At 35.7% G+C, this 25,576-nt stretch overlaps 1 protein-coding gene across 1 annotated transcript in view; it reads left to right on the forward strand.

Annotated features, from left to right (window-relative positions):
* The window catches only part of LOC101625527 (chromosome unknown open reading frame, human C6orf10), a 62,924-nt gene that overhangs the window by 13,276 nt on the left and 24,072 nt on the right, over positions 1-25,576 (forward strand). The window contains 7 exon segments of the mRNA XM_012734863.1: positions 2,942-2,974; positions 3,060-3,089; positions 11,578-11,616; positions 15,975-15,995; positions 16,566-16,586; positions 17,178-17,198; positions 19,296-19,316. Coding sequence (XP_012590317.1) covers positions 2,942-2,974; positions 3,060-3,089; positions 11,578-11,616; positions 15,975-15,995; positions 16,566-16,586; positions 17,178-17,198; positions 19,296-19,316 — 186 coding nt within the window.

Consider the following 25,576-nt stretch of genomic DNA (forward strand, 5'->3'; position numbering starts at 1 on the left):
CTGGTGAATCCTCTCACCCTCCACATCTCTGGCCTGTACCCCAGTTCTGTATGAATAAATAAATCTTAAAAAAAAATTTCTTGTTTTATTTATATCCTTGTATATATTTTTTGTTTGTTTTTAATTTGATAAGAAAGCTGCTTTCAGTGCTTCTTGTAAGGGAAATCTAGTGGTGGCAAATACCTTCAGATTTTGTCTGTCTGGGAATTCTTTGTCCTTAAGTTCTGAAAGAGTCTTGCAGTCTTACAGGCTATTAAATTCTTGCTGGCCATTTTTATTTTCCAGTTATTTGAATATGTCATTCTACTTTCTCCTAACATGTAGAATTTCTACTAAGAAGTCAATGAAAGCTGATTGGATTACCTTGAAAACTCCTTTGCTTTCTCCACTTCCTAGACTCTTGATAGTTTCATTACTGTGTTTCTTATAGTAGGTCTTTATGCATTTAGACAACTAGGTGTTCTCTCAGCAGCCTGGGCCTGTATATTCAGTTTCTTCCCAGGCTTGAAAATTTCCAGTTCTTTTTTCCTTAAAAAATTTCTCTGTTCCCTTCTCTCTCTTTCCACATTTTGATATATCAATTTGCTTTTGTCATCTTTCCTATTGTAATCAAATAGGTTTCACATTGTTTCTTCAATTTTTTTTTTCTTATTCCTCTTCCTCCACCTAAGTAATTTGTAGGCCTCTATCTTTGAGTTCACTTAGTCTTCCTTCATTTCATTTATTTTCTCCACAGTTGAATATAACACTTTTCACCAATTTACTGAGTTTTTCATACCCTTAATTTCTATTATTATCTCATTTAAACTTCAATTTCTGCCTTATGAGCATTAATTTTACCTAGAAGTTGATTAATTTGTTTTCCTCAGTTTTGTTATATATTTTTGCTTTTCTGAGTTCTCATGTCACTTTCACTTGATTTTCAACATTTTCTTGTATCTTTTCAGTTTATTACAATTAATATGAACTCTTGATACATAAACTTCCACATCTTTGAAGTTAGATTCCAGAGTTGTTTTCACTTTATAATATCATAATATCTCAATATCCCTTGAGATTCCAAGTTGTCAACTTTTTTTCCATCTATGTTTGCTACTTCATATTTTTCTGGCATTTTTTCTTCTTAATCTTGACTTGCAACTTAGAGATCTGAGCTACTTATGTTTTGCTTTTTCAGAAGAGGAACTCTTGCTGTACCTTATTTTACTTTTTTGGTTCCAGTTAGTTTCTAAGATTACCTAGACTCCTATTTATAGTTGCTGTGTCATAGGGATGAGAGAAGAGTGCATAACTGATTTGCCAATGTCACATATGTCTTGGGGTTCAACTTCTTTCATGATTTTGTTGCCAATAATATCCCTACTCAACTGAGTCCCAGATCTAAGAGATGGAGGTCTATCACCTATCAGTGCATTTCATTATATTCATATAAGCTCTGAAAAGAGTGTAATCATACTGTAATCATATTTGTTGTCCTGCTTGATAGAGTCCTGACCTATGTGGAGTCCTGGCCAATGTGGAGCTCCTGAACTTCTCCACTAAGGGCTTTACCAGGGCTGAAGGCATGTACCTCCCACATTGTCTCCGCTCTCTTCTCCCAAGGGTCTTGGCTAAACCAGTAGAATTTTCATCAGTGTTCCCCACCTGACAATGGCCTCCAAACATTTCTCTTCACCAACATGCAATTACACCCATGTTTAGATTATCTCATTGTTCCCTCTAACACAATCCGTGTTAGTGTCTTAGGTGCTTCAACTTCATTACCACTCTCTAGGGAATCTCTCAGGTTGGTTTTTTTTTTTTTTTTTTTTGCCTAGCTAATTGTTAGTTATTCACTTTGGAAGAAAAGCAAGGAAACTCCTCTTTTGCCAACTTTATGACATCCCAAGAATTAGTTCTTTAATGAGTAAAGTAGAAACATTCTTTTTTAAAATATAATTTGTTAGCTCACATCTTCTGTTGTTACAATATCCAGATGCCAATGTTTCTCTCTCTTGCTGTCTTTCTATGTATACATATATGTCAATATAATACAATATTAATATATAACATAATTGCATAAATATATGTAACAGTTCTTCACTTTTCTCATAGTCCCTTTCCTAAAACCATTACAAGAATTCTTTCCAGATCTTGGAAAGGTTAAGAAACCTCAATGAAACAATTTCTGGATATTTAAAGTAGGGACAAAGTACACAATTTATGAATTGGCCATGAATGTTAGATTAAAATACATATACTTTGCAAACTATAAAGTAAAATTTAATAGAAGAATCCAACTTATATCATTATTCCCAAGATGAAATTGAAGCTCAAAAAGGCTAAGAAAGTTATATAAATTTACTTAGAAAAGAAGGAATATAATCTCAATCCCAAGGTTGTTGTTCTGAGTTCATTACTAATATTTTCACATCACATGATTTCTAGTTGTTTTAAGATTTAAAAAAAAAAGGTCCATTCATACCAAATTTCAGTATTTATTATTATTACTAGAATTATATATGCTGTCCCTCAAGTAAGGACATCACTGAGTTTAATGACATAACTTAAATGCAATGTGATGGGCCTCAAGAGATTCCAGTATGCTCTCTAGACTTTTGTAGGAACACAAACACACACAAAACAGGAAAATTGATTTACATATTCAAGAGTTGAAGAAAGAAAAGAGGCTGTAGCTTGATCACTCCACTCACTGTCTATGCCCCATACTGGAATCTTGGCCCATTCCTCCTACTCTTATCTCTAAGATGCATTGTTATAACCAACAAAAGTGAGAATCTAAGGGTCATGGTGTCCTCTGTCTCTTTTCTGGGCTAGAATTTTTAAAAAATATGGGAACCCTGGAAAAGTAACAAAAGTTTTGGTTATAGTTGGATTTAGACTAATGATGAAACACATTTGATTACCTATAGGTAAACTTACTCTGTTTTTCTTCTAAAAGATTTTTCCTCTCGGAGATCTACAAGAGGAAGAGGTAAGTAGATTTTCATCTAGTATGAAAATAATATGTAAAAGGTTGACAAAGTAGACTCTCACTAAGTTTTCATCTTGTCTTTTAGGATTTCGACATTTGTATTCAACAGAAAGTGGTAAATAATATCCTGAATTTGTAAGAAAATAATACAGAAATATTTTTACATGAGAAATTTAGAATCATGGTTTCCTTCAATCTTCTAAATACTTCATATGATGATTGAAGTAAATATATTTATAGATTATGGCAAAATTAAAGGAAAATCAATGTTTCCCTTATTATAACATGGGAGTTAAAAAAAAAAAAGAAAAAAAATACAAGAAGCAAAACAACTACATAGAAGATTTTGAAAAATACCAGGAAATCTCCACTTTACACTATGTGCCTCCTTCTTATATTCTATTCCTTTCCTGTTTACTAACTAATCAGTTAACAAAGGTAGTATTAATACTCAAGAGAAATTCAATATCCAAAGTTTCAAAATACTAACCACTTCATGTACTGCTCTTAACATGAATATGGAGTAATATTATGCCATAGTACCATAAATTAAAGAAATAAAATACATTTCTAAAAATTTATCATGTTAGCATTAGTAGATTAAATTTTCAAGACACAGAATAGGCAGATAGACTGAAATACACTACTAGGGGAAGCAAGGGGCAGGACAAAAGAGGTCTGCTGCACCATGTGGGTCTCCTCCCTAGATCAAACTCATGTTGCAGTGGCTGCGGACAGCTTCATCGTGCTGCATTTTAACCCCTTTCACCACAAGGGAGGGGTCCAGTATATTATTTAAATATGAAATTTAGTACTTAAATCTTAGCCAAATTTAAATATGCCACATATTATAAAGTTACATGACTTTCAAAAAATTAAATACATTTAATTTCTTATAAATAAATAAGTTCTATTTACTTCATTTTATGTGTGGGATATTATCTTGAGTCTTAGAAACATTCTGTGTGCATAGGTGAGGAGTTGAGGTCTGAGGTCTAAGGTGGTTTTCATTCATCCTGTTGGCTACTCACTCATTCCTGCCTTCTGAGAGGGCCAAGCCTCATGGAGATTCTGTTAGGCAAGTTGGCTGCCTCCTTGTGGCACATCTCACATCAAGGAAAGGCAGCTTTCTTATTTCAGTTTTATATTTTATCTTCTTATGACCTCCCACTTCTACTTATTATAAGAGTATTGGGATTTCGGGAGTAATAGGCTAAATGTATCTGTTCAGTTTATCTTAAATTTTCACCTATTTAGAGGATGGTATTGTGGACATTATGACTATAGAAGCTTAAGGAAATAGTCCTGAAGGGACTTGAGGGGAAAGAGGTAGAAAGTCAGATCTAAAGAAAAATTGGGCAACACTTTACCCATGGGTCACAATATTCTCATCTATATAGTAGAGCTAGTATTTTTATACCAAAGGCAATGCATTAAAATATAACAAACATCAATTACAGAATATGAAAATTTCACCATCTCAGTATTTTCTATTTTGAACATATCAACAGAACAATGAAAAACTAAGTGACATTCATATAAAACAGAAGGGATTTTTGTGTGTGTTGGACTTCAGTGACAATCAAGTATGGAAATAAAGCACTCCACTATAAAAAGGGACCTGAAGGATCCTTCCTGGTGGTGCAAATGGTAAGGATGCAGCACTGCAAGCTAGTCTCAGCCACCTCAGCGTCAGCTCAATCCCAGCCCCAGAGGTGAACCACAAGGTATGGCAGACCTCTGCTGACATACCTGCTGCCCCTCAGCAATGTACTTCATTGATCAGCCTGTCCTGCTCCCCACTCTGTCTATGGTGAATCCTCTTACCTGCCTGCATCTCTGACTTGTACCCCAGTTCTGAATGCATAAATCTTTAAAAAAAAAAAAAAAAGGGGGGGGTAGGGAGTGGAGGAAAAAAGCCTTCTCATTTCTGGGTAGATTTTTATTTATTTTAGTAAGATATCAAATGATATTCTTGTGCAATATAATTTAAGTCATTTATAGAGTGTCAGTGTTACTATTTATTTTACATATTTATGAAAGACATTGTCATAATATCACTAGATATTATGTAATTTGTTATGTCTGTCTCCAGATCTTTTAGACAGTCTGTTTCTAGAACAACACTAAGAAACAAATCTTACATCATAGGATGCACATCTAATCACAATAAATATGTGTGTATTATTAAAAATTATCCTATCTTCATTGAACTTGAACTTCTAATCATTTTTTCCTCTTTTTTTGAGCTTAATGTATTTTATAGCCAGTATATTCTTCTAATTCATTGTTTCTATACATAGGTTATTATTCCTCTTCAATACATACCCTGAACTATTTAACCTTTGCCTGATTTTTAATTAAATTTGATTTATGAATCAAGTCATAAGGAGATTTTTTGCTCCAATTTCCTTCCTTCCTGCTTGGATAAATATTTGAAGGTGCTAATTAGGTAATCTGTAATTATATCAACTTTACAGAAATAGAAAATCTAACCATTTTTCTTTGTTTTGCTTGTACTTTTAGAGGCATCCAGAGATTATTATAGTAAGTAATCTTTGCTTCTTAACAAAAAGTTGCTTCCCATAAGTAACACTTTGCTGATTGTGAAATTTGTAGTAAAGAGAACTGCTGAGAGTTCATATGAGTACTAGGGTGTAAAGTGTCTTGTTGCTGGTTTAGGATGGTCTGTCAGTAAGGTACAAACTTCCACATTGTCTGGGAGGGAATATAAAATTTCCTGTAAAATACAGGGAATGATAAATAAAGGAAAGCAGAGGGATAGAGATAAAGGAGGAGAAGAGGAAAAAAGAGGGAAAGTGGAACAAAGAAATATGTGATAAAGTTTTACTGCAATAGCATCTGTCTGCTAAAAGATGGGACTCTATAGAAATGGAAAGGATGAGACACCCACTGGCAGGCAGTAAACCTCCCAGGGCCTGGCTCCAACACCTGAGAGCAGGGCACAGTGATTGAAACTGACCTGCAAAAGTAGGGAATCCAAACACTGATGCTTCTTTGTATCCTGCTCCTCTGTCTGTTTCTGTATTTAGCACCATCAGCCATCTCATCAGGTAAGTCATTTGGGGTTTTCTTTTAATTCTGCTGTAATCTGATTTACATGTCCTGGAGATTCTGTATTTGTTTTACTGTATCCTAAAGAAGCTTTTTAAATGTAGTACAAAATAATTAACATTTGCAAATTCACATCCTAGATTTGACAACTGATGTTTTATCATGTTTCTCAAGTGACAGATAATATAGAAGTTCCTCCATCCCTGGACTCATTTCCTTCAACCCTCTTCCAGAGACTTGTAAATGTATTATGGATCTGTTAATGTATTTTCACATACTGTTTATAACCTTTATGCACTGCAGAAAAATACATAGTATTCTTTTGGTTATATTGCTTTAATTTTTTTTATTAAAGTAATAGTATTCTGAATGCATTAGTTTTTGTTTTTCAAAAAAGTCACTTTAACATTGAACTATATGGAAATCCAGCTTATATATTTTAATTTCTGGTTGATACTCTAATTTGTGAATATACAGTGATTTTCTATTTTTCCCCTGAAGTATTCTCAATGTTTATATTGTATGCTATCACAAATGCTGCAAAATGTCCTTATAGAAATAGTAAACAGTTCAGGCTATATACCCACATGGGATTAATGCATCACATTATGTATGGGCATTTATGTAACTACAGCACAATTTAAATTTCCCTTGTTATTGCTCAACTGAACTCCATGATAGCTTAACATCACCAAAACGCATTAAATATTTCTATTTCACCAAAATGAATTAAATATTTCCATTTCCTTGCATCAATAGGAAGGCTGGAATTTATCATACCATCACATTATCACCACATTGTTAAATATAAATTTTTTAAACTTGTATTTTCTGCTCACTCCTGAAATTGAGTATCTTCTAATATGTCTACTAGCTTGTTAGGCTTCATCTTATACAAATTGTTGGCTTACCTCCATTTATCTAGTGGATTACTGACCTGTAGGAAATTTTTGTGATGGTGAAAGCTAATCTGTTAATAAGTTCAGTGTTAAGTATTTACAAATATCTCCCCAATTAGATTTTAGTTTTAAATTTTTATGGTGTCTGTTAGTCTTTAAAAGTTTCCCATTTTCCCTTATTATTAAAAGAAATTAAATATATATATTAAAAGATAAATTATATAGATCTCACAATCTTACTCTACCATAACAGTGTTACTAGGGAAATATAAAAGTTGGAAGTGTATGCAAACAAACAATTCATAAGTGATTATCTGTGTGCCTGCCACACAATTGTGTTATAACTGATAACAGAACCTGGGGTGAAATCTCTTGTTGCCCTCTTTCTACAACTTATTTCTTATTAGTATTTATAGAATCTAAGCTCACTGAGACATGCAAATCTCATTTTTGTTTGGTTTGACTTGACTTTAGCACTGTCTCAATCAACTATTGGTAAGTCCCCTTACTTTTCTTTACTTCCATTGACATTTTGCCCCCTTTAATCAAAAGGATATTTTCCTAAACTGCCCAAGTTCTAGGTTTCCACCATTTAGGCAGAGCAGAAACTTGGGATTTGAATTCCTTCATTTCATTTTTTTCTGAATAACCCATATATCTCAATAACCCATTCAAATAAGAAAAAAATGAAAGTTTCCAGGGGTTCATTTATCATAGTGAAGTATCAACATAAAACAGCTTCCAAATTTGTAGTGCCAAAGAAAGAGAGTAAGTAAAGAAGGAAGGGAACAAAGAGTTAGTAAGAAAGATAAGAATGGACAAAATACAGTACTAAAGACAAATTGTGCTGTTCCTAAGAGTTTCAAGTTTTCTGTGGCTGAGAGGGAAGCCTCCCCGGGAAGTGTCCCCAGGTCTTTCTGGCAGCAGTGGACATTCTAAACCCTACTCCCTAAGCCACAACTGATGCTGCAGATCTGGTGCTCTTCTGATATTCAAAAAATAAAATGTGTAATTTCTGAGCCAGACAACCACATAAATGTTTTATTTGTATGTGGGTTTTCTGGGGAACAAAGGGCTAAGTTCATTTTTTGTTTCCAAATTCTAAGTCTTGCTAGTATATCACAGAACTGGGAAGTGTTCTCTGGCTCTGCTAGCTGTTTTTTCTCATTTTCTCTTCCTCCCCCATCACCCAACATTGTATCTAAAACTTATGCAAAATTTGTAAAATGAAAACCCAGTGATTAGCAAAATAACAAAGAGGACTAAATTGATTTTAGCTGTTTAGGGTGGTTTCAGCAAAACAATTCAAGTCTCTTTAACTTAGGGGTAGGAAAAAACAAGAAATATGAGGGCTATGAATAAAAGAATGACAACGTAATAAGAAGAGTTGTAATAAAGGCATCTTATTGAGTTCATATTCACAGGTATTCAGATGAGAGCACCAAAGTGCAATGACATTATTTAACTTGCCCAAGTACTACACGTAATAAGAAGGAAAACTAAGGTCCTAAGTTATCTGGTTGTCTAAGTACATTAAATATATTTAAAGTTCCAGGGCAAAGTTTCTTAAAAATACATATATTTCAAATTTTAAAGATTATTTCACTAGTCTATTATTGTGACATAACCCTATTCCTTGAATAAAATTATTGAATATATAAATATATACACACACATAAATGCACATTATCTTCACAGACTACAGTGAGGGTTCAGTCTATAGAATACATTACTGTTACTTTCATAAGTTTCATTGAAAGTTTCATTTATGGTAACCTATGTGCCTACTGGTGGTGGAAAATTCTAATGTATCTTCAGGGCACAATTTTTGGAAAGACTTAGAAAAAGGGTGAAATATTTGGGGTCCTCCCTGGTGGTGCAGTGGGTTAAAGCACTGCACTGAGAAGCTAAAGCCACTTCAGCATGAGTTCGATTCCCACCTGCCCCGGAGGTGACCACATGGCGTGGCAGACCTCTCCTGACCTGCCCGCTGCTCCCCTCAGCAGTGTACTTCATCCACCTGCCTGTTCTGCTCCCCACTCTGTCTCTGGTGAAGCCTCTCACTGCCCCTGAGCCTCTGGCCTGTATCCCAGTTCTGTATGTACAAATAAAAAAAATAAATCTTTAAAAAAAAAAGGGGGTGAAATATTGAATCCTAATGATAGTTGAAATTGAATATTTGTGATTGTTGTTTAGATTTCTGAAGGGATCTGTCTTTGTTCTCATTTTAAAAGCTGGTGTTGTAGGGCAGAGGACTGCTCCGTTTTATCTGTTCCCTGTTTGATCAGAGAAATAATTTGAAGCTCATGATTCTCCACTGCCTCCTTATTGATTATATTACCTATATTAAGCTCACCTGCCTCACTTTCTCCTCTGAGACAATGAAATATCATTTCTTACTTTCAAACAAATTCAACTCGTGCCTTTGATTGCTCTGCACTCCACCTCGTCTCTTCAGCAGTTATAGCTTTTCTATTTGCTTGTCTTTACATGTTGCTCTTCCTTTAATTCCTGAAAGTACAAAGAAGGTCCTTTTCCCATCTCCAACAGAGCCTCCCTAGGCCCTGTGTCCCTCTAACTACACCCCACCCTTAACAGAAGAAATTATTTCTAAGTTAACTTTGGTTGTGAGCTTGGAGAAAAGTTATTTCTCAGCTTTATTACTGAAAATGTGTATTATTTCTCTGAGCTGAGAGCAGTATAATAAGACCTACTGAAATCCCTTTTTAAATGAATTTTCTTACTAAAGTAATTTAAATATAGGAAGGAACTCTTACTTAGCACTTACACAGGCAGGTTTGGATCCAGGCTGCCTAAAATGCATCCCATCAACCTATGTACTTGTTCTTTGAATACAGACAAGTTATTTAATATCTTATTAAGTTTGTAAATCAGTTACAAAATAAATTTCAGCCCTTCAGTTGAAAAACCAGCAAAAGAGAATAAAAACATGAGGGACTCTGCAAGAAATAAATATAAAAATGAAGTTTGAGATGCTACAGTTTAAATCAGTCTCCTGAAAATGATCGCAATGACTACTAAGGAAATATGAACATAAGCTCTAAATGCAGGGAAGACTGAGAAAGGTGTAGGAGGGAGAAAATTCAGTAAATCATGGGGTATTACACCAAAAGTAACAAAGATGTTCAGAAAAAATCTTTTAGGACAACTTTTTTTTTTATAATTCTGAGCTATAAATACTTGTGAGATTTTACATATTGAATGTTACACTTATGGTTATATTTTCAACTAGTAAAACTACTTATTCAAAGACGCAAATGAATACATATTTCATGATTTTCACTACTTCATGATGTTCTGTAAAACATCACAATTTTAAGGTGCTTCACAACCTGAAAAATTTGTATATCACAGTTCTTAATTAAATGCCCAGCCAAAATGATTGTTTAACTTTATGGGGAAAAAGGGAATCCTTTGGTCTCTGTAAATCAGGCACAGCCCACAGGCGATGTTAATCACAAGTCACACTTCTTTGGAGGTATGAATGTTCCCCACTTAACCTATATTCCTTTCTCAAAGTAGGGCACCCACACTAGCTAGCACACCACTAACTCAAAACCACCTGTGTGTATGTGCTTTAGGTGACCAGCATTCATCACTTAGGGTAAAGCTCAGATGAGTAGAGGACACTTTCATAAACACAAATGGGTAGGAAGCACTGCTCTGAAAGGGACAGCTTTGCTGAGAGAGGCCTCTGGTCACAGACAGGCAGTCTTAGAAGATTGGCTTCTGCTGAGGGAGGTCAGGGAAGTCCCAGCAGGTACAGGTCAGGAGCAGGCAGGATGCTGCTGTCCTTCTAGGGGAGAGAGTGGGTGGAAATTGGCACCTACATAGGTATAGGTGGGCAGGAATGATGCCTGGTGCCAATGCAGAGACTGCCCTGATACAGTCCTTTGTCTCTGGGAGGGGCTCACTCCTTTGTGGAGTGGCCTGTTTGCTGCTGACTTTGGATAACTATGTGGAACCAAGACCAGAGATTCCTCAATGGGACGAATCTCTTATATCTTTACCCTCAGGTCTGTGCTCTGGACACTCCCCTAAAGCATTCTGATACCTGCTTGGGCCTTATGCCTTGTTAAAAAGCACTGGAGCCTAAGGGTTTTGTTTTCTATGGTTGGGTCATGTTAATCCCTTGTGTCCCCACCTCCTTGCATAAATCAGGTTTTAACCTTGTGATGTCTCCTTTAGGTTTTCTATTCTTTGCCACCATCACATGTCATGTTCAACAAATGAGAAAAAAAAATAGAGAAGCAAACAAAGCTTAATACCTTAAAAATCAGTGAAACATCACTACTTTGTGAAGTTTCATTTCTTTGTAGCCATGGAATGTTAACATTTACAATAGAATTTTCAGCTTCCCATCGTTTTTATACCAGCTCTGCAATATATGACAAACGGTAGTACAATTTCTACTTTAAAGACTAAAAAATTAGTGTTTAGAAGCTTTCATGATTTATCCAGTCATGGAATGACAGAGAAGTAAAGTTGAGACTCAGGTCTTTCCCCTCAAGATTTCTCATACCTGGGGAGGAGGGCTAGGGATTGCCTATACTTAGTACCCTCAAAGTCTAAATCTCATTTAGATTATACTGCTGATTTTCATTATAGGTGATGCAAAAGTCTTAAAAGCAACTCCAGAACCTTTTGGTAAGTTCTCTTATTGCTCTAAATTTCTTTTGATTTGCTAAAATGTGCCTATTGTTAAGGGTTGGTGTCTGGAGCAAGGAGGCAGGTGAAGATGGAGAGAAGCTCATTTCTGTACTGTCCCCCTTTCCTTTGCCATGTGAGGAGTTTGAGGCTGATTTCAGGGTCCCCTGAGTAACTGACAAATTACTGACAATTTTCTTATTAGAAAAATGAAAATATTGATAATAACTAATTAACAGGTGAAAGAAAAATATAGGGCTGGATGTTGATTGGTGTTGTTTACCAAAAAACAAATTTTTAGAATGAGTTGCCATCAGGAAGACAGTAGAAACTGAGGACAAAAGATATAAACGTGAGTAGTATTTTTACTGAAACCTGAGACCTCAGCCACCCAGCAAATTTAAGCCAAACTCCAGAGAGAAGAGGTGGAGCTGGGAAAGCTAGATTTATTCTAGAGGATAGGCTCATGCTCCAGATTAACCATCTCAATCTGGGGTTCAGGGTGTAGTTTTTATAAAGTATAACTAAAAATAACAAACAAAGATAAACATAACATTAGCAGATCCAGACTGTTAGCTCGCTGAGGACCCATTCAGCACTGGGGTGAATCTAGCTGACTGATCAGTGTTTGGGATGGTAGCAGCTTGATGCAGGGGATGCAGGGTATTTTTTGAAGGCCTTTTAATAGCTTGATTATGTTAATTATCCCTTTATACAGAGTAAAAATCTCTCCCTGTTTACATTTTGTTTTTGCACTTTCCCTATGGTCTTCTAAGAGAAAAAAAACATAAAACAAAAAAACAGAGAACTGGAGAGTTACCATCTTATCACTTTTCTGTAAATCTATTATGTAATAAAATGCTTGATCTGCAGCTCCTTCAATCTTGCTCTCTCCAAACTGACTTGTTTGTTTGTTTGTCTTTTAGCTGGTGCTGCAGGGCCGATAAGTAAGTTCTTTTTCTGTGCTTCAATTTTCATGTGGCTTTGTTTGAGTGCTGGCATAAAAGTCTCAATGATAGTTTATTAGATAATTATAGTGTATATTTGATTCCAGGAATCAGCCTGACAGATTTTAAGTCTGGGAGAACTGTTCAACAATCACAGGTTTAAAATTAGTTTCTACAGAAAGGAATAGTGAACCATTAACATTAAAAAAGTAACTATTCCTGATTCTGGTTGTGTCATTTTGACCTAAAATTATCTCTTCCTTTCTAAAGAATGCATAGTGAAGAGTGAATTGTTAGAGGGGAGAAAACTAAGTCAAAAGGCGATACAAACAGTGGATTTTCTCTCATAGATAGAATGAAAGAAAAAAAGGAACTCACAAAAACAAACTAGAAACCCTAGAAATAAGACTATAGAATTAAAACTATACATTTGGGTTACAGGCAACCCAAATGTAAAATGGGTTGCTTGGCTGTGGGTACTCACCCACAAGCTTAAAAAGGACTCAACAGCAGGCCACAAAAAGCTTAATGAAGGGTTTATTTACAAAAAGGGGAAATGAAGAAATGAATAACTGAGGAACAAAGGGAGAGATAAAGTGATCACTGTGTCCTACCAGTTCTGCTGAGCTAGTACCCAATAGCACACTGAGAGTAGGCAAAAAAAAAACAAGGCCTGTGTGTATACTAAACCTGTCCGCTTAACTCGACTTTCAGTTCCCAGCAATCCTCCTTTCATAGTGATGACATTATGGGATTTGTAGTCCTTGGTGTCTTTGTTCTGGGGTGGGGTGGGGTCTATAAAAAACTGTGTTTGTGGAGTTCCTTCAGAACAGCCTTTCCCCCCCAACAAAACTACCAAAGGGTGAGTGTAGGGGTGGGGGGACAAGTTTAATAAGGAGCTCAGTGGAGGATGATGGAAGACTGCTGGTGCGCTGATGGTGGGTATGTTGTAGTAACACACATCTGAAGACATCTGAACCTAAATCATATATGGTAAATAAATCTTCATTGAACTCCTTATTCAAAAGTAGGAATAGAAAAGTCTGGTTTTACCTATAGGAAAAAAACTTACATAGCTATTTCACAAATGTCAAGTCTATGTGTAGGGTAAATGAAGCTGCTCATGCTCTTTTGCCATTGGCTTCTGTGGCTATCACCTGTGACATTGAATGTAGGAGGCACTGAGGACTGTGGGCTTTTGGTGAGCATGCCTGATGATGGACACCTGGAGTGTGGTGTGGGCCTGCTTAAGTGAGCACACCTGAGCCTAAAGGGCTGCAGCAGAAAGCGGCAGAAAGCCACTGAACAGCTAAGAGAGGAAGAGACCAGGAGGGAGTCCAGACAGTAAAGAGTTGCAGGGGTTCCCTACTGCCCGGCCCTGCCCTTGCCTGTCACTACAGCTGTGCAGAGGGATTTGTTATCTTGTCTGCTAGAGTAGGGAGGGACAGTTACCTTTAGAGCATGTCCACTGCACTCTTAGACTAAGTGACACACTCCTGTCCTTGGGTGTTTTATTTCCTCCTACACAGATTGTCAATTCCCTTCTCTTTATTTCCTATGAATCAAGGTACTTCTGTGAGGAAGTACTTTAAATTTTCTCAGATCATGAAATTCCATGGCAAAAAGCAAAAATATGAAGAACAAAGCAATAGAGAAAAAAGCAGGAGGGGCCTTTGCTAGAAATCCAGTAACAGCAAACTGGGAGTCACCCTCCTCCTGATTGCAAGTTCCCACTGTGATGCCTGCAAAGAGTATGGAAGAAATGTCAAGATATCACTTTAAATGGCATTACCACCAGTATCTCTGGCAGAAGCACTGGGAAGGAAAAGAATAAGTGCAGAGTGAGAAGTAATTGCTTTAGAAAGGAGTGTGCATGGGGTGGGGGATGGTACATGGAAATATGCTCTGAGATTTGACCTGTCCCTTATGGCCTTACTTCTATCAGAGGCATCACTGTAGAGTTAGCTAGGCATGCAGAATGTCAGCCTAACACCTGTTGCCAGAGGCACGGATCACATCTGCATTTTAACAAGATCCAACTTAATATTCTAAAATGAACTCAGAACACATGAGGACAGGAGGGTGTCACTTAAGTCTAACAGTACAGGGGACACAGTCTAACGGCAACTGCCCCTTCCTGCTCTAGCACACAAGAGAGCCCTACATAAACTCAAAGTTTGTGAAATAGCTATGCAAAAGTTTCTTCATGCATGTAGGTAAAACCAGTTTTTTTCATTCCCACTAATAAATAAGGAGGGGAGGTGATTAGGATTTCTATTTTATTTAAATTATATATATATATATACATATATATACATATATGTGTGTGTGCATGTGTATATATATACATGTATATATACATACACACACACATATCACATATCTGTATGTGTGTTAAATTAACCCAGTTGTAAGAAAGGTGATGAATTGCCTGTGTAATCAGCTTAGACCACTGCATCCCTGCAGCTCCAGCTGTCAGGTCACAGTAGTTACTGGGGTCCCCTGATTGTAGAATGAAGAGTGAACTTTGTTACTCCAGTGAAGTGGAATATTTGCTTCTAGGCCTACATTTTTTATATCTTCCCAGAATTTCAGTGCAAACTGTATTTTCTCTGCTAATGAAACATTCTAATTAGTTTGTATATTTTCCCCCACATTTTAGCTGGAGCTATTGGACCCATAAGTGAGTTATTTTTCTCCTTCCTAACTGCAACTTTCCAATCTTCTGTGGAATGTGTGACCTCTCCTTACTGTAGCTGTTTCCATTTCTACACCCCAAATATTGCCCACTCATATTTGATTACATTTTAATCTCTTAACAACTTCCCATGCTCAAGTCATCAGAGAAAAATTCCCTGAATTTTAATGCCATTGAATTTAAGGCAATAGAAAGCCAACTAATCAATAATTAAAATGAAGGTCAGAAAAAAAAATCTGAGTTATCATAAATATAATCAAAACTCTATTTGTGGATTTTTTTAAAGCATGGATGGAGTTACAAGAAGAATGGGTACAACTAGGATGAGGCAAATGAAAAATAACATGATAAAACAAAAGTTGGAAATTATGGGAAAAAATTGGTAAAGGAACTGGCAGTTTCTCAGCCCCTAAAGAGTTTCAAAAAATTGAGGCACCTGAGAGGTGGATGGGAAAAGAGGAGTAATGGAAGGGAAAGAGAGCTGACAATCTTCAGCCCAGCTTCTCCGTTTCACTCTGCCATACATTCTCATTTAAGATGAATAGCTTCATCTGATGGGCAGGTCTATGAAGTTTCCATACTAAAAATACCTGTCTACTTGCAATAATAGTTTCCCTATGGTGATTTGCTTCACAGCCTCTTTTAAAAGAATATTGTTAGCATGCAGATTCTATTAATATAAAGTCCATTGCTGTTCCTCTTTTGTGTTTCAGTGCAATTCTCAGCACCGATCCGTAAGTATCAAATTTATTTCTCCATTCTGTTTCCTCTGGTTTTTAACCTACAAAGCCTCAAGGACTAATCTCCCTGTTTCTTGATGCCCTGCTTCTCAACTCCCCCAGCATTGTTATTACAGTTTTCAGAGATGGTTTACACAAAGCAGAGAGACTGCAATCCCCATGGTTTAGCAAAAGAATATAGAAAAAGCAAATGGCCAGCTCACTAGCTACCCTAGTGCTCTGTCATGAAGGAAAGGTTAACTTCTTAAATAAGCATCAGGTCCCTAATGAAATGAGGGAAAAGGAAGAAAGAGAATTAAAGAAAAGAAAAAAAAAAGCCAGCGGCATTACAACAAAGTCTGGAGTCCTTCCCAATTCTCGTAAAAGGCATCAGCTCTCACTTAAAACAAGGTGGTGGTGGGGTGCAACAGGAAGCCCACTCAAGGAATGCCATACATGAACTTCTAGGATTTGCATCTATGATGCCCCTTCTAGAGTTCTCAGTGTTAAAGTGTAGGGGAAAGGGAATTTTCTTCACAGTGGTGAAGCATACTCATCTTTCTCTTCCCCCTCTTCCCTACTCAGCTGGAGCTACAGGACCTATAAGTAAGTTGCTGTCACACATTATAGGACATTTTAATTGTCTACGTAATTAGGAATACTACACTGATTTCAAGGGTTTGGGGTCTACATTTTCTTGGCCTTTGGTTTTCTTCTGTGTAGCATTTCAGCATGTTATTAATGATCCTGTAAATGTACTGGATTCCCCTGCTTAATACAGACTATATGGAGGAAGATGAACCCTTCTAGAAAATTTCCAATGACTAATTACACAGAAAGAACTTCTGAAAATGGAGCAAGGTGGGATAATGTAAAATCATGGAAAAGGGAAATAAAATAAATTTTAATTGAGGATATTTCCAATCTTTTAAAGTGGTTTAAATGGACCTAAGGAAATGACCTCTATTTAGTATCTTTACCAATTATCTTTTCAGTGGATTAACTACATAGGGGGGCCATTATATGTATATATGTATATGTCTTAGAATTGTCACGAAATATCCACACTACAACTACAGCCAGTCCCAAGTTTATTGGTCCAAATTCTTAGTAGGAAAAGCACGTAAACTACAAGAACTATGTTCTCTAGAACCAGAAAGTACCTACTAACAACTTTTGTCTCTCATTTATTTTTAGAGCTCTCTCAAAAAACCATTGGTAAGTAACCTAAATCTCAATTATAATACCTCTTGTTCCTTCACAAGGCTTAGCATGTGAGTCCATTTCTATCAATGATTGGTGCTCAAACTTCAGGATCAACTGATCCCACTGCTTCATTATCCCTCCCAGAACTCCTAGAGGTCAGATCCACCTAGATTTTGCAATAAAAAAAGACAGTTACTCTGAAGGTAAAAAACAAACCAAAACAAAAAAAACAAACAAACAAAAAAACAAACCCTCTTGGGAATTATACTTTGTGAGCTGGATACCCACTTAAGTTTAGTCTAGATCTTAAAATAATTTGTAATAAATATTTAGAGCACAGCCCATAAACATCTTGCTTTTTGTGTAATGTCCCATTATTTGATTACCTTTATTTTGTAAAATAATGCAAATTTAAACTTATGATTGCACTGAAAAGTTCTCTGTGGATTCTATTTTCACCCACTTTTAGCAACTAATGCATTTTCCATAGAAACATTATAAAGGTTAAGTTAAAAAATGCAATGGAGGATTATTATGTGAGAATAAATAATTTCACATACTGCATTATAGTATTCATGACAAAACTTGACATTTTAAGTTATGAGAGTAAATATGATTTGATGTCCTATTGTATTCATATGACAAACTGTGAGTCTTATACCTAATTGTTAGCACATGACCAAGGAACACCTAGGAACCCTAAACTATTAAGGAGCCCAGCCACCCATGCACACAGTGCATAGAGAAAGAAGAGAAAAAAAGGATATGCCTAATAAAACTCTGAAAATTATCCATCCCCTCATTGACACATAGTCTAGCCAAATAAGGTTGACCTAAAGGAGAACCATTGAGAATTAAAAGCTTGCCACAGGCCTACAGCAGGATGGGGTTAGGCAGGTCTTAGATATCTAGGACAAAAAGAGATACCACATCAAGCTAATGGCTGCCATTTTCAGCTTTCACATGTGTTTGTCACCCATGTGTCTCATCTAAGTGTCTCTACATGTCTCTCCTCCATGTATCTCTTTCAAATCCCCTTCCAAAAGCTCAACAGTACAAGGCAGAGACACAAAAGGAAGATCTCCCAAGCACATATGACTTTAGTTATATACTAAACATGACTGCCTAATTCCACCTCTATTTCCCAGTTGCTCTCCTGCTCAGGAACTCCATACATATAACCTATAGGGACGACCCCATCCTAAGAAATGTGCCCAAACATATGGACGCTTTACTTAGGGAAGCCCAAAGCTATGTCTTTTCCCAATTCAGATGCAGTTAATCAAGGATCACTCTTATATAAAAGCAATGCTGTGAAGTAACTTAGTTTTAGTATTTTAATCAGTTCACTAGAATAACACAGCTCGAAAATCAACTAAAGGCCAGATTCTCTTTAAAAAACTGAAGGTCAGTTTCCTGTTGGTTTGGATTTCTACTTTTATTATAATTACTTTTTTTCCTGATACCTTACATTCCTCCTAAAGGTGAAGTACCTATCCAGTATTTTTCTTGATAATTTCTGATTATCACTGAACATGATCCCTCCCAGCTCCATCCATATTGTATGCATTTATCCATTTTTGATTAAAAAATATATAAAATTTAAAAATAATTTAAAAAAAAAACTGAAGGTTATGTTGACCAGTTGCCCACAGGCACTCTAGTTAATGAAAGCAACATTCCACACTGTCAGTCCCAAATAAGCCAAAAGCTGCCAAGAGACTAATCCTTGTCTCCTACTTAATGCCTACTCCTAGACCACATTACCTGGCTACAAATATTTTAGTATCAGAATGGTCCCTTGATAAATGAACTATTTCTGAACTAAAAGTATAAACATTTACCTTGTTCTAATGTCTCCTGGGTTGACAAGCAAACTAGGGTAGAAGATATTGCAGTATGCTAAGTATCTGAGATAGTATATGCTAAACATCCCTTTTGTTTTATATTTAAAATTATTGAACTCTCCGTAATAAATAAAAATGACTTATTATCAATATTATTTCTTCTCCTTTATTTCCCAAAGCCATCCCTTAGAATTAAATTAATAAAAATGTATTATTTATCTACACACATATACTAAGAGATTAATTTTGGATTTCTTTATAGTGCAAACTCCAGGACCTATTGGTAAGTTATATTACCTATACAAATGTAAATACACACACACACACACATATCATTCACATTTCCTAATAGATAGCTTAAGATCATTCTGGTAATTGTTATAGTGGTCTACAAGTCTTTTTTTCTTTAAACATTTATTTATTTATGAATGCAGAACTGGGGTATAGGCCAGAAGTGTGGGGGGTAAGAGGATTCACCAGAGAAAGTGGGGAGGAGGACAGGAGGACTGACTGAAATACATTGCTAAAGGGAGCAGTGTGCAGTTCAGGAGAGGTCTGCCATGCCATGTGGGTCACCTCTCGGGTCAGGGATTGAACTCATGCTGTAATAGCTTCATGGTGCTGTGTTTTAATCCATTCTGCCACCAGGGAGGGCCCAAAGAACTGATTCTTATGACAAGGCAGTAGTCTAACAACAGTACAATAAAAATAGTTAATGATGAAAAGTAGGATTTAGTAACTCCTAGGGAATCGTTTTTACTACTATCTTATGGAAATTATCAATAGTGTGTTTTTCCTGTTCAACAACCACAATCATTTCAGTTTGTTTCTATTTGTAGTGCAACATACTGGACCAACTAGTAGTAAGTGCCTTATCTATTTTTTTCCCCTGTGATTTTCTTTCGTCTTTACTGTGTCTAGCATGTCTGTTCTGTGTTTTAAATGTATTTATTGTTGTAAAAACAGTGGTTGTAGGCATGTTTTCATTCTTCTCCACTGCTAAGAATTCTTTTTTTTCTTTTTTTTTTTTAGCAAAACTAGTAAGAAATCCCCTCCCCCCAACCCCCAGTAATGGTCATAATGACCTCCATAATAGTATTAGACCAAATAACCAGGGTAGTTTTCTAGCTCAGAAATGTTTTTTAGTTTCTACAGAGCTTATTCAATTCTATTATATATAATCATTATAGACACAAACACCCATGGAGTTTGCTAACATACAAATGTATTTTAGAAAAAGTCTCAAAATGTGAAAATTGGTTGCCACACAATTTTACTATACCACTAAAAGTGGATGCTGGTTCTAAATATGCTTCTCATTGTGAATTGATATGATCCAGCATTTACCACTTTTCCCCTAAATCAAGGCTGCCTATCTCAACACTCTTAATTTTCACCATGACCCACAGCCTTGAAAGTTCTCAATTCTTACAGGGAAAAATTCCCTAGCCAGCTCATCTCAGAGTTCCTCACTGCGGCTAGAGGAAGGGTCTCATTTGGCCCAACAACCCCTAATAATCACCCTGTGCCTGAAATCTATGGGGATGTGGATTCCCTTTTATTATTTTCTTCCTTCTTAACTCCCTCTCCCCTAGTATAAGCACTTAAAATATATATTGATAGATAAACGAAAAATAAATGCTACATTCATTCCATCCTAGTTTCCCCTCAACCTACAGGTAAACTGGAGAAAGGTGAAAAATGCACCGATTTTTTTTTTAACTAAAAATATTGGGTGACTCCAAATGGGGCTAACTTCAAGTAAAATAAAATGTTAGGGAAAAAGTGAAGTTAGTGAAAATGAGAATGACAGAAGTACAAGGCACAGACATTATGAACCCATGGAAATAATTCAAGCACCTCTCTTCCCCAGAGGAACAGGACAGATGAATGAAACCACCATATGGCCACTCTCCCAGACCAGACTTGAGGATATAAAGCGCAAAGATGGGGGTACTTAAGCCCACACACTGCACTAAGCTAAGAGGTCCCTGTATCCTCTGTTAAGTTACACACACTGACTTCTCTATTTTCCCTTATATTTTTCCACTAGATGAAACTTCAGAAATGACCAGTAAGTTCTTTAAAGGTCCAGAGTCCTTTGTTTCTATCTTATGGGTATACCTTTTGCTTATTCCACTACATACGTATACCTCAACCCTAAAAATTGAATGAAGTGGTAAGACTTCAGTCCCCACTTAGAAAACCAAAATGATACATAACATATTAAATATGGATGATATATATTAAAAATATCTGGAGGAACTATTTGTTCACTGTGACTTGTCAATAGGGGAGGGAGTATACATGTATCATTGAATGAAAACTTGCATGGAGAAGACAAGTGAAGGTGGGACTGTTTAAATTACCACTCCTTCTTGGGTTTTAAGAAGTTATCAGTCACTGACAAAATGGATGAGATAAATGAGCCCCTCTCCTACAGCCTTCCAGACTAAGCAGTAGACAGAATCCCTCAAGGCATGGTGGCAGATATGTTCCCCAGCACAGGGAATTTATGCTCCCCCTCGATTACCATTCCTGATTTTCCCTATTAGTAGAAACCAGAAAACTAGTTCCTCTTTCATCAGTCTTCCTACACCAATTTTCCTCTTTCTTTTTACAGCTACAAGATCCTCTTGTAAGTCTGATTATTGCCCTTCATAATAAAACACAATGTTCTCCAGCAGTGTCTAACAGATTTTCTTTTTCAAATTTTTGTTTTTTTATTTTTACTAATGTCATATTTATTATTTTACATCCTTGTTTTTTCACAATATAGTAAGAAATCTTCTTAAACCAAGATTTATCCATCTATATTGGAATTGCATTAGTGAAAGTCCCTATTTCTTTTACCCCTTTTTTTTCCACTATTGAGAATTCTACTAGGTTATTTAAACGTTTCTAAAATATTCACTGATTAACATAAGTTAAAAAGCAGAGAAAAAAGTTTGTCCATGGTTCTAAAGATAGCCAATAAGGAATTTTCATACAGAAAGGAGAAAGTGAATGGAAGAAAAAATCTAGATAATCTTTCTGTTTTATAGCTGGATCATCTACACAACCAATTAGTAAATTGTTTCTCAGTTACATCCTTGTCCAAGTCCAATGGTACCTATTGGAATTTGGAACCAGTAGAGGAATTCAAAATTTGTTCTCTTAGCATTTTGCTTCCCCATAGTATAGTACTAGCTGCTTAGAAGTTTTCTGGAAATCTCAAATGATCTAATCTTTTAAAAAAAAAAAAGTTGTAAGCAATTATATCTCTAGGAAATTTCCCAATAGGAAAAAAAATGGATAGGCATATAAATAAGAAAGGATGAATCAGCAATCTCTCTTGCTTGCTTTTCAGTGGGATCAACTCCTCAACCAATCAGTAAGTCTGTATGTTCATTTGATTCTCTGCTACAGGGATAATAGATTTCTAGTGGGTTTTAAAAGTCTTTATCTGACCAGGTTTAATTTTAAAAGACATAAGAAATATCTTGGCCTCTTGCTCTGTCACATAGAATGTCACAAATTAGGGGGGAAAAATGACAAATTGATTGGGGAAAAGGCTCTAACTGTTTATTCTCTCTGTTCTACCTTCCAGCAAGACCAACTCCACATGCCCTCAGTAAGTCTGTTTCTGCCACTATGGAAACCTGTAACCCTCCCTCCCCTGGCATTGCTGGGATTCTGGGAATGGGGTACACACCTCCTTCACCAATGTCTTCCCATGGTTATTAAGTGATATTTTTTGAAAATTCAAATCCTGTTGATTTACTTTAAAAGTAAGCAAAGGCCAAAAAGAACTTTCTTCCTCATTGCTATAATGGTCTGTTGTGAGAAATTCTCTAGTGGGAGAGAAAATGTTTGCACAGATACTTGTATTTGTCTTTCAGCGGCTCCATCCAGTGGTAAGTTCAGTATGTTTTTCTATTGTTTTCTTTATTTATTGTTGTAGTTGTTCTTGTAACATCAGATGACCTGTGTGTGTCTGTTCATTTCTAACTCTTGTGCAACCACCTGAGACTTTCAGCTCTCCAGGTTTCTTTACCTTCTACTCATTCATCTCCTTCTGTGATTATACTTACATTTAATTTCAAGTATATGCTTACCTTGCATGTTCTTTATAATAAGAACTGTATAGGTGCTTTAATTACATCATCCCATTTAATTCTTAGAGAACTCCTCTGTCCTCTTTGTAATAATTTATAAATGGAGGCTACATATCTGTTCTAGTATATGTAATCATAAGACTATAATTTGAACAAAAATCTGAGAATACCAAGCTTTGCCTCTGCTCAGATAGGCTTCCAAGGAAGAAATATTATTCCATTCAGATAAATAGTCATTGATATATAACTTGTTTTTCTAGGTCTGCCCCTGGCACCCATAAGTAAGTATTATATCTGTGTCCTTACTTTCCTTTGGTTCACTTTGGTCTTCAAGGTCTAGGGGACTTTGGCCCATTAATGTAATTTGAATCTCTCATTGCTATTTTGTTCATTTATTACTCAGATTCCTGTGTACTGTAGATAATTTGAGAGATTTGGATTAATGGAAAGGATAAACTAATATTTGTAAATAACAACCCAAAAAAACCCTGATTGATACTGTAGAATAATAAGGGTAGGCAAAACTTTTGGTGGGGGGGAGAGCAGGTGAGAAAATGAGAGAGAAAGATCAAAATATTTGCTGGATGTATAAATGGAGAAAAATCTTGAGCATTCTCTCAAAGATCATGATACTATTTAAAGAAAACCTTAAGTTCCATTGGATATTACTTGGGAATTTCCCAGTTATTCAGGTCCAATAATGAAGAAGGCCTTTCAGGAAAACCTGCCTTTGACTTCATTATAACATTGTCACTGCTTCACTGAATATCTAGGTTTGTATTACACCTACCCTACAGAAAATTTTGGATTACTTTTTTTTCTTATGTGCAATTAATCCTCCCCACATAGAAACCAACAGCATGTATTAGGTAATACTATATTTTTCCACTTTAAGAAAAATTTCATGGATTTATTTCTGCTTATTTTTCAGTGATTTCACAGAGAACATCAAGTAAGTTCTTTACTTCTTAGTTTGTCATATGTGAGACTTTTTCTGAATCAAGGGGCTTATATGTCTAATACACAAAAGGGACTCTCACTCATAGTCCTTTATATCTATATTACACAAAGGTGTTCAAATTAGTAATTGAAGGATTTTCCTTATTTCTGTTCTTAACTCAATTCCCAGGAAACAGACATCAAGTGATTCAATATTTAAACTAGTTCAAGTAATGATAATGGTTATTTTAATACAGAATCCATGAAACCACATTTTATATTATGTCCTAATTTTCCATAATACTAGTCTGATTCTCAGACCTGTTTACAAATGAGGTTTATGCAATCTCAGTTTCCTGTGGGATTTCTTGGATTGAAATTAAACAACAAAGTAGATTAGTAAACCTCTAAACAGGCATTCAACCAAGGACAAGTTATCATATCCCTTTTCACAAACAACCCCAACTTTGTAAAAACTTCTCTTATTAAAGACCTCAGTTTCTTACAGAAAGAGTTATCCCTTCTTTTATCACACTACCATTCCTCAATCAACTACTCATAACTCTGAAGATTTCCCTTTACAGATGTTTGCAGGCATAAAGGAAGAGTGATATTAGAGACAGGAGAACTATCTAGGCCATATGTTAAGGTCTCCCAGCAGTGTCTGTACATGTGCAACTCCAGGAATTCCTTCCCACCCTGTTCTAGATTTGTGCAGCCTTTCCTGGGACTTAGTCCCACCTCAGTAGGCTGGTGAGACAAATGGGAGGTCATTTCTACTTTTTCTTAGTTTTTCCCTTCCTTTTCAATTTTGTATAATATTTTAAAATCTGTAAAAAATGAATTGGAATTTTGATAGGGAGTGCACTGTATATATGTTTTGGATAAAGTGGTCTTTTTTTTTAAATGGACATTTAGCAATGTTAATTCTTTCATTCCATGAGCATTTGATCTCTTTAATTTTGTGTCTTTGCTCTCTTCTTTTAATAATATAATATCCAATATACAGATATTTCACCTCTTTTGTTAAATTTATTCCTAGGCATATAATACTTTTTTGGTGCAATAATGGGATTGTTTTCCCCACTCTCTTTCTGGCTATTAGTTGCTTACACTTTTATGTATTTATTTCATATCCTGCTACTTTACTATACTGATTTATTGCCTCTCACAAGTTTTAGTGGAGTCTGTACATCTGCAAATAGTGATAGTTAACTTTTTTCTTCTCTGTTTGAATAAACCTATTTCCCTTTCTTGCCTAATTATGCTGGCTATATATAGATACATATGTGTGACCTATATATATTTATATAAATATAACTGTATTTTATATATAGATATACAAATGCATGTAATTTCAAATATATGTATTTGTTATGTATATATACTCATTAAATATATATTTGGTATATTGGAGAAGAATGACAATGACGACACAAGTCTCCAAAACATATGGGACACATTAAAAGCAGTTATAAGAGGAAAATATATAGCAATTCAAGCTCAC

Source organism: Condylura cristata, unplaced genomic scaffold (assembly GCF_000260355.1).
Source record: "Condylura cristata isolate star-nosed mole 26May11 unplaced genomic scaffold, ConCri1.0 scaffold00080, whole genome shotgun sequence".
Taxonomy (NCBI): Eukaryota; Metazoa; Chordata; class Mammalia; order Eulipotyphla; family Talpidae; genus Condylura; species Condylura cristata.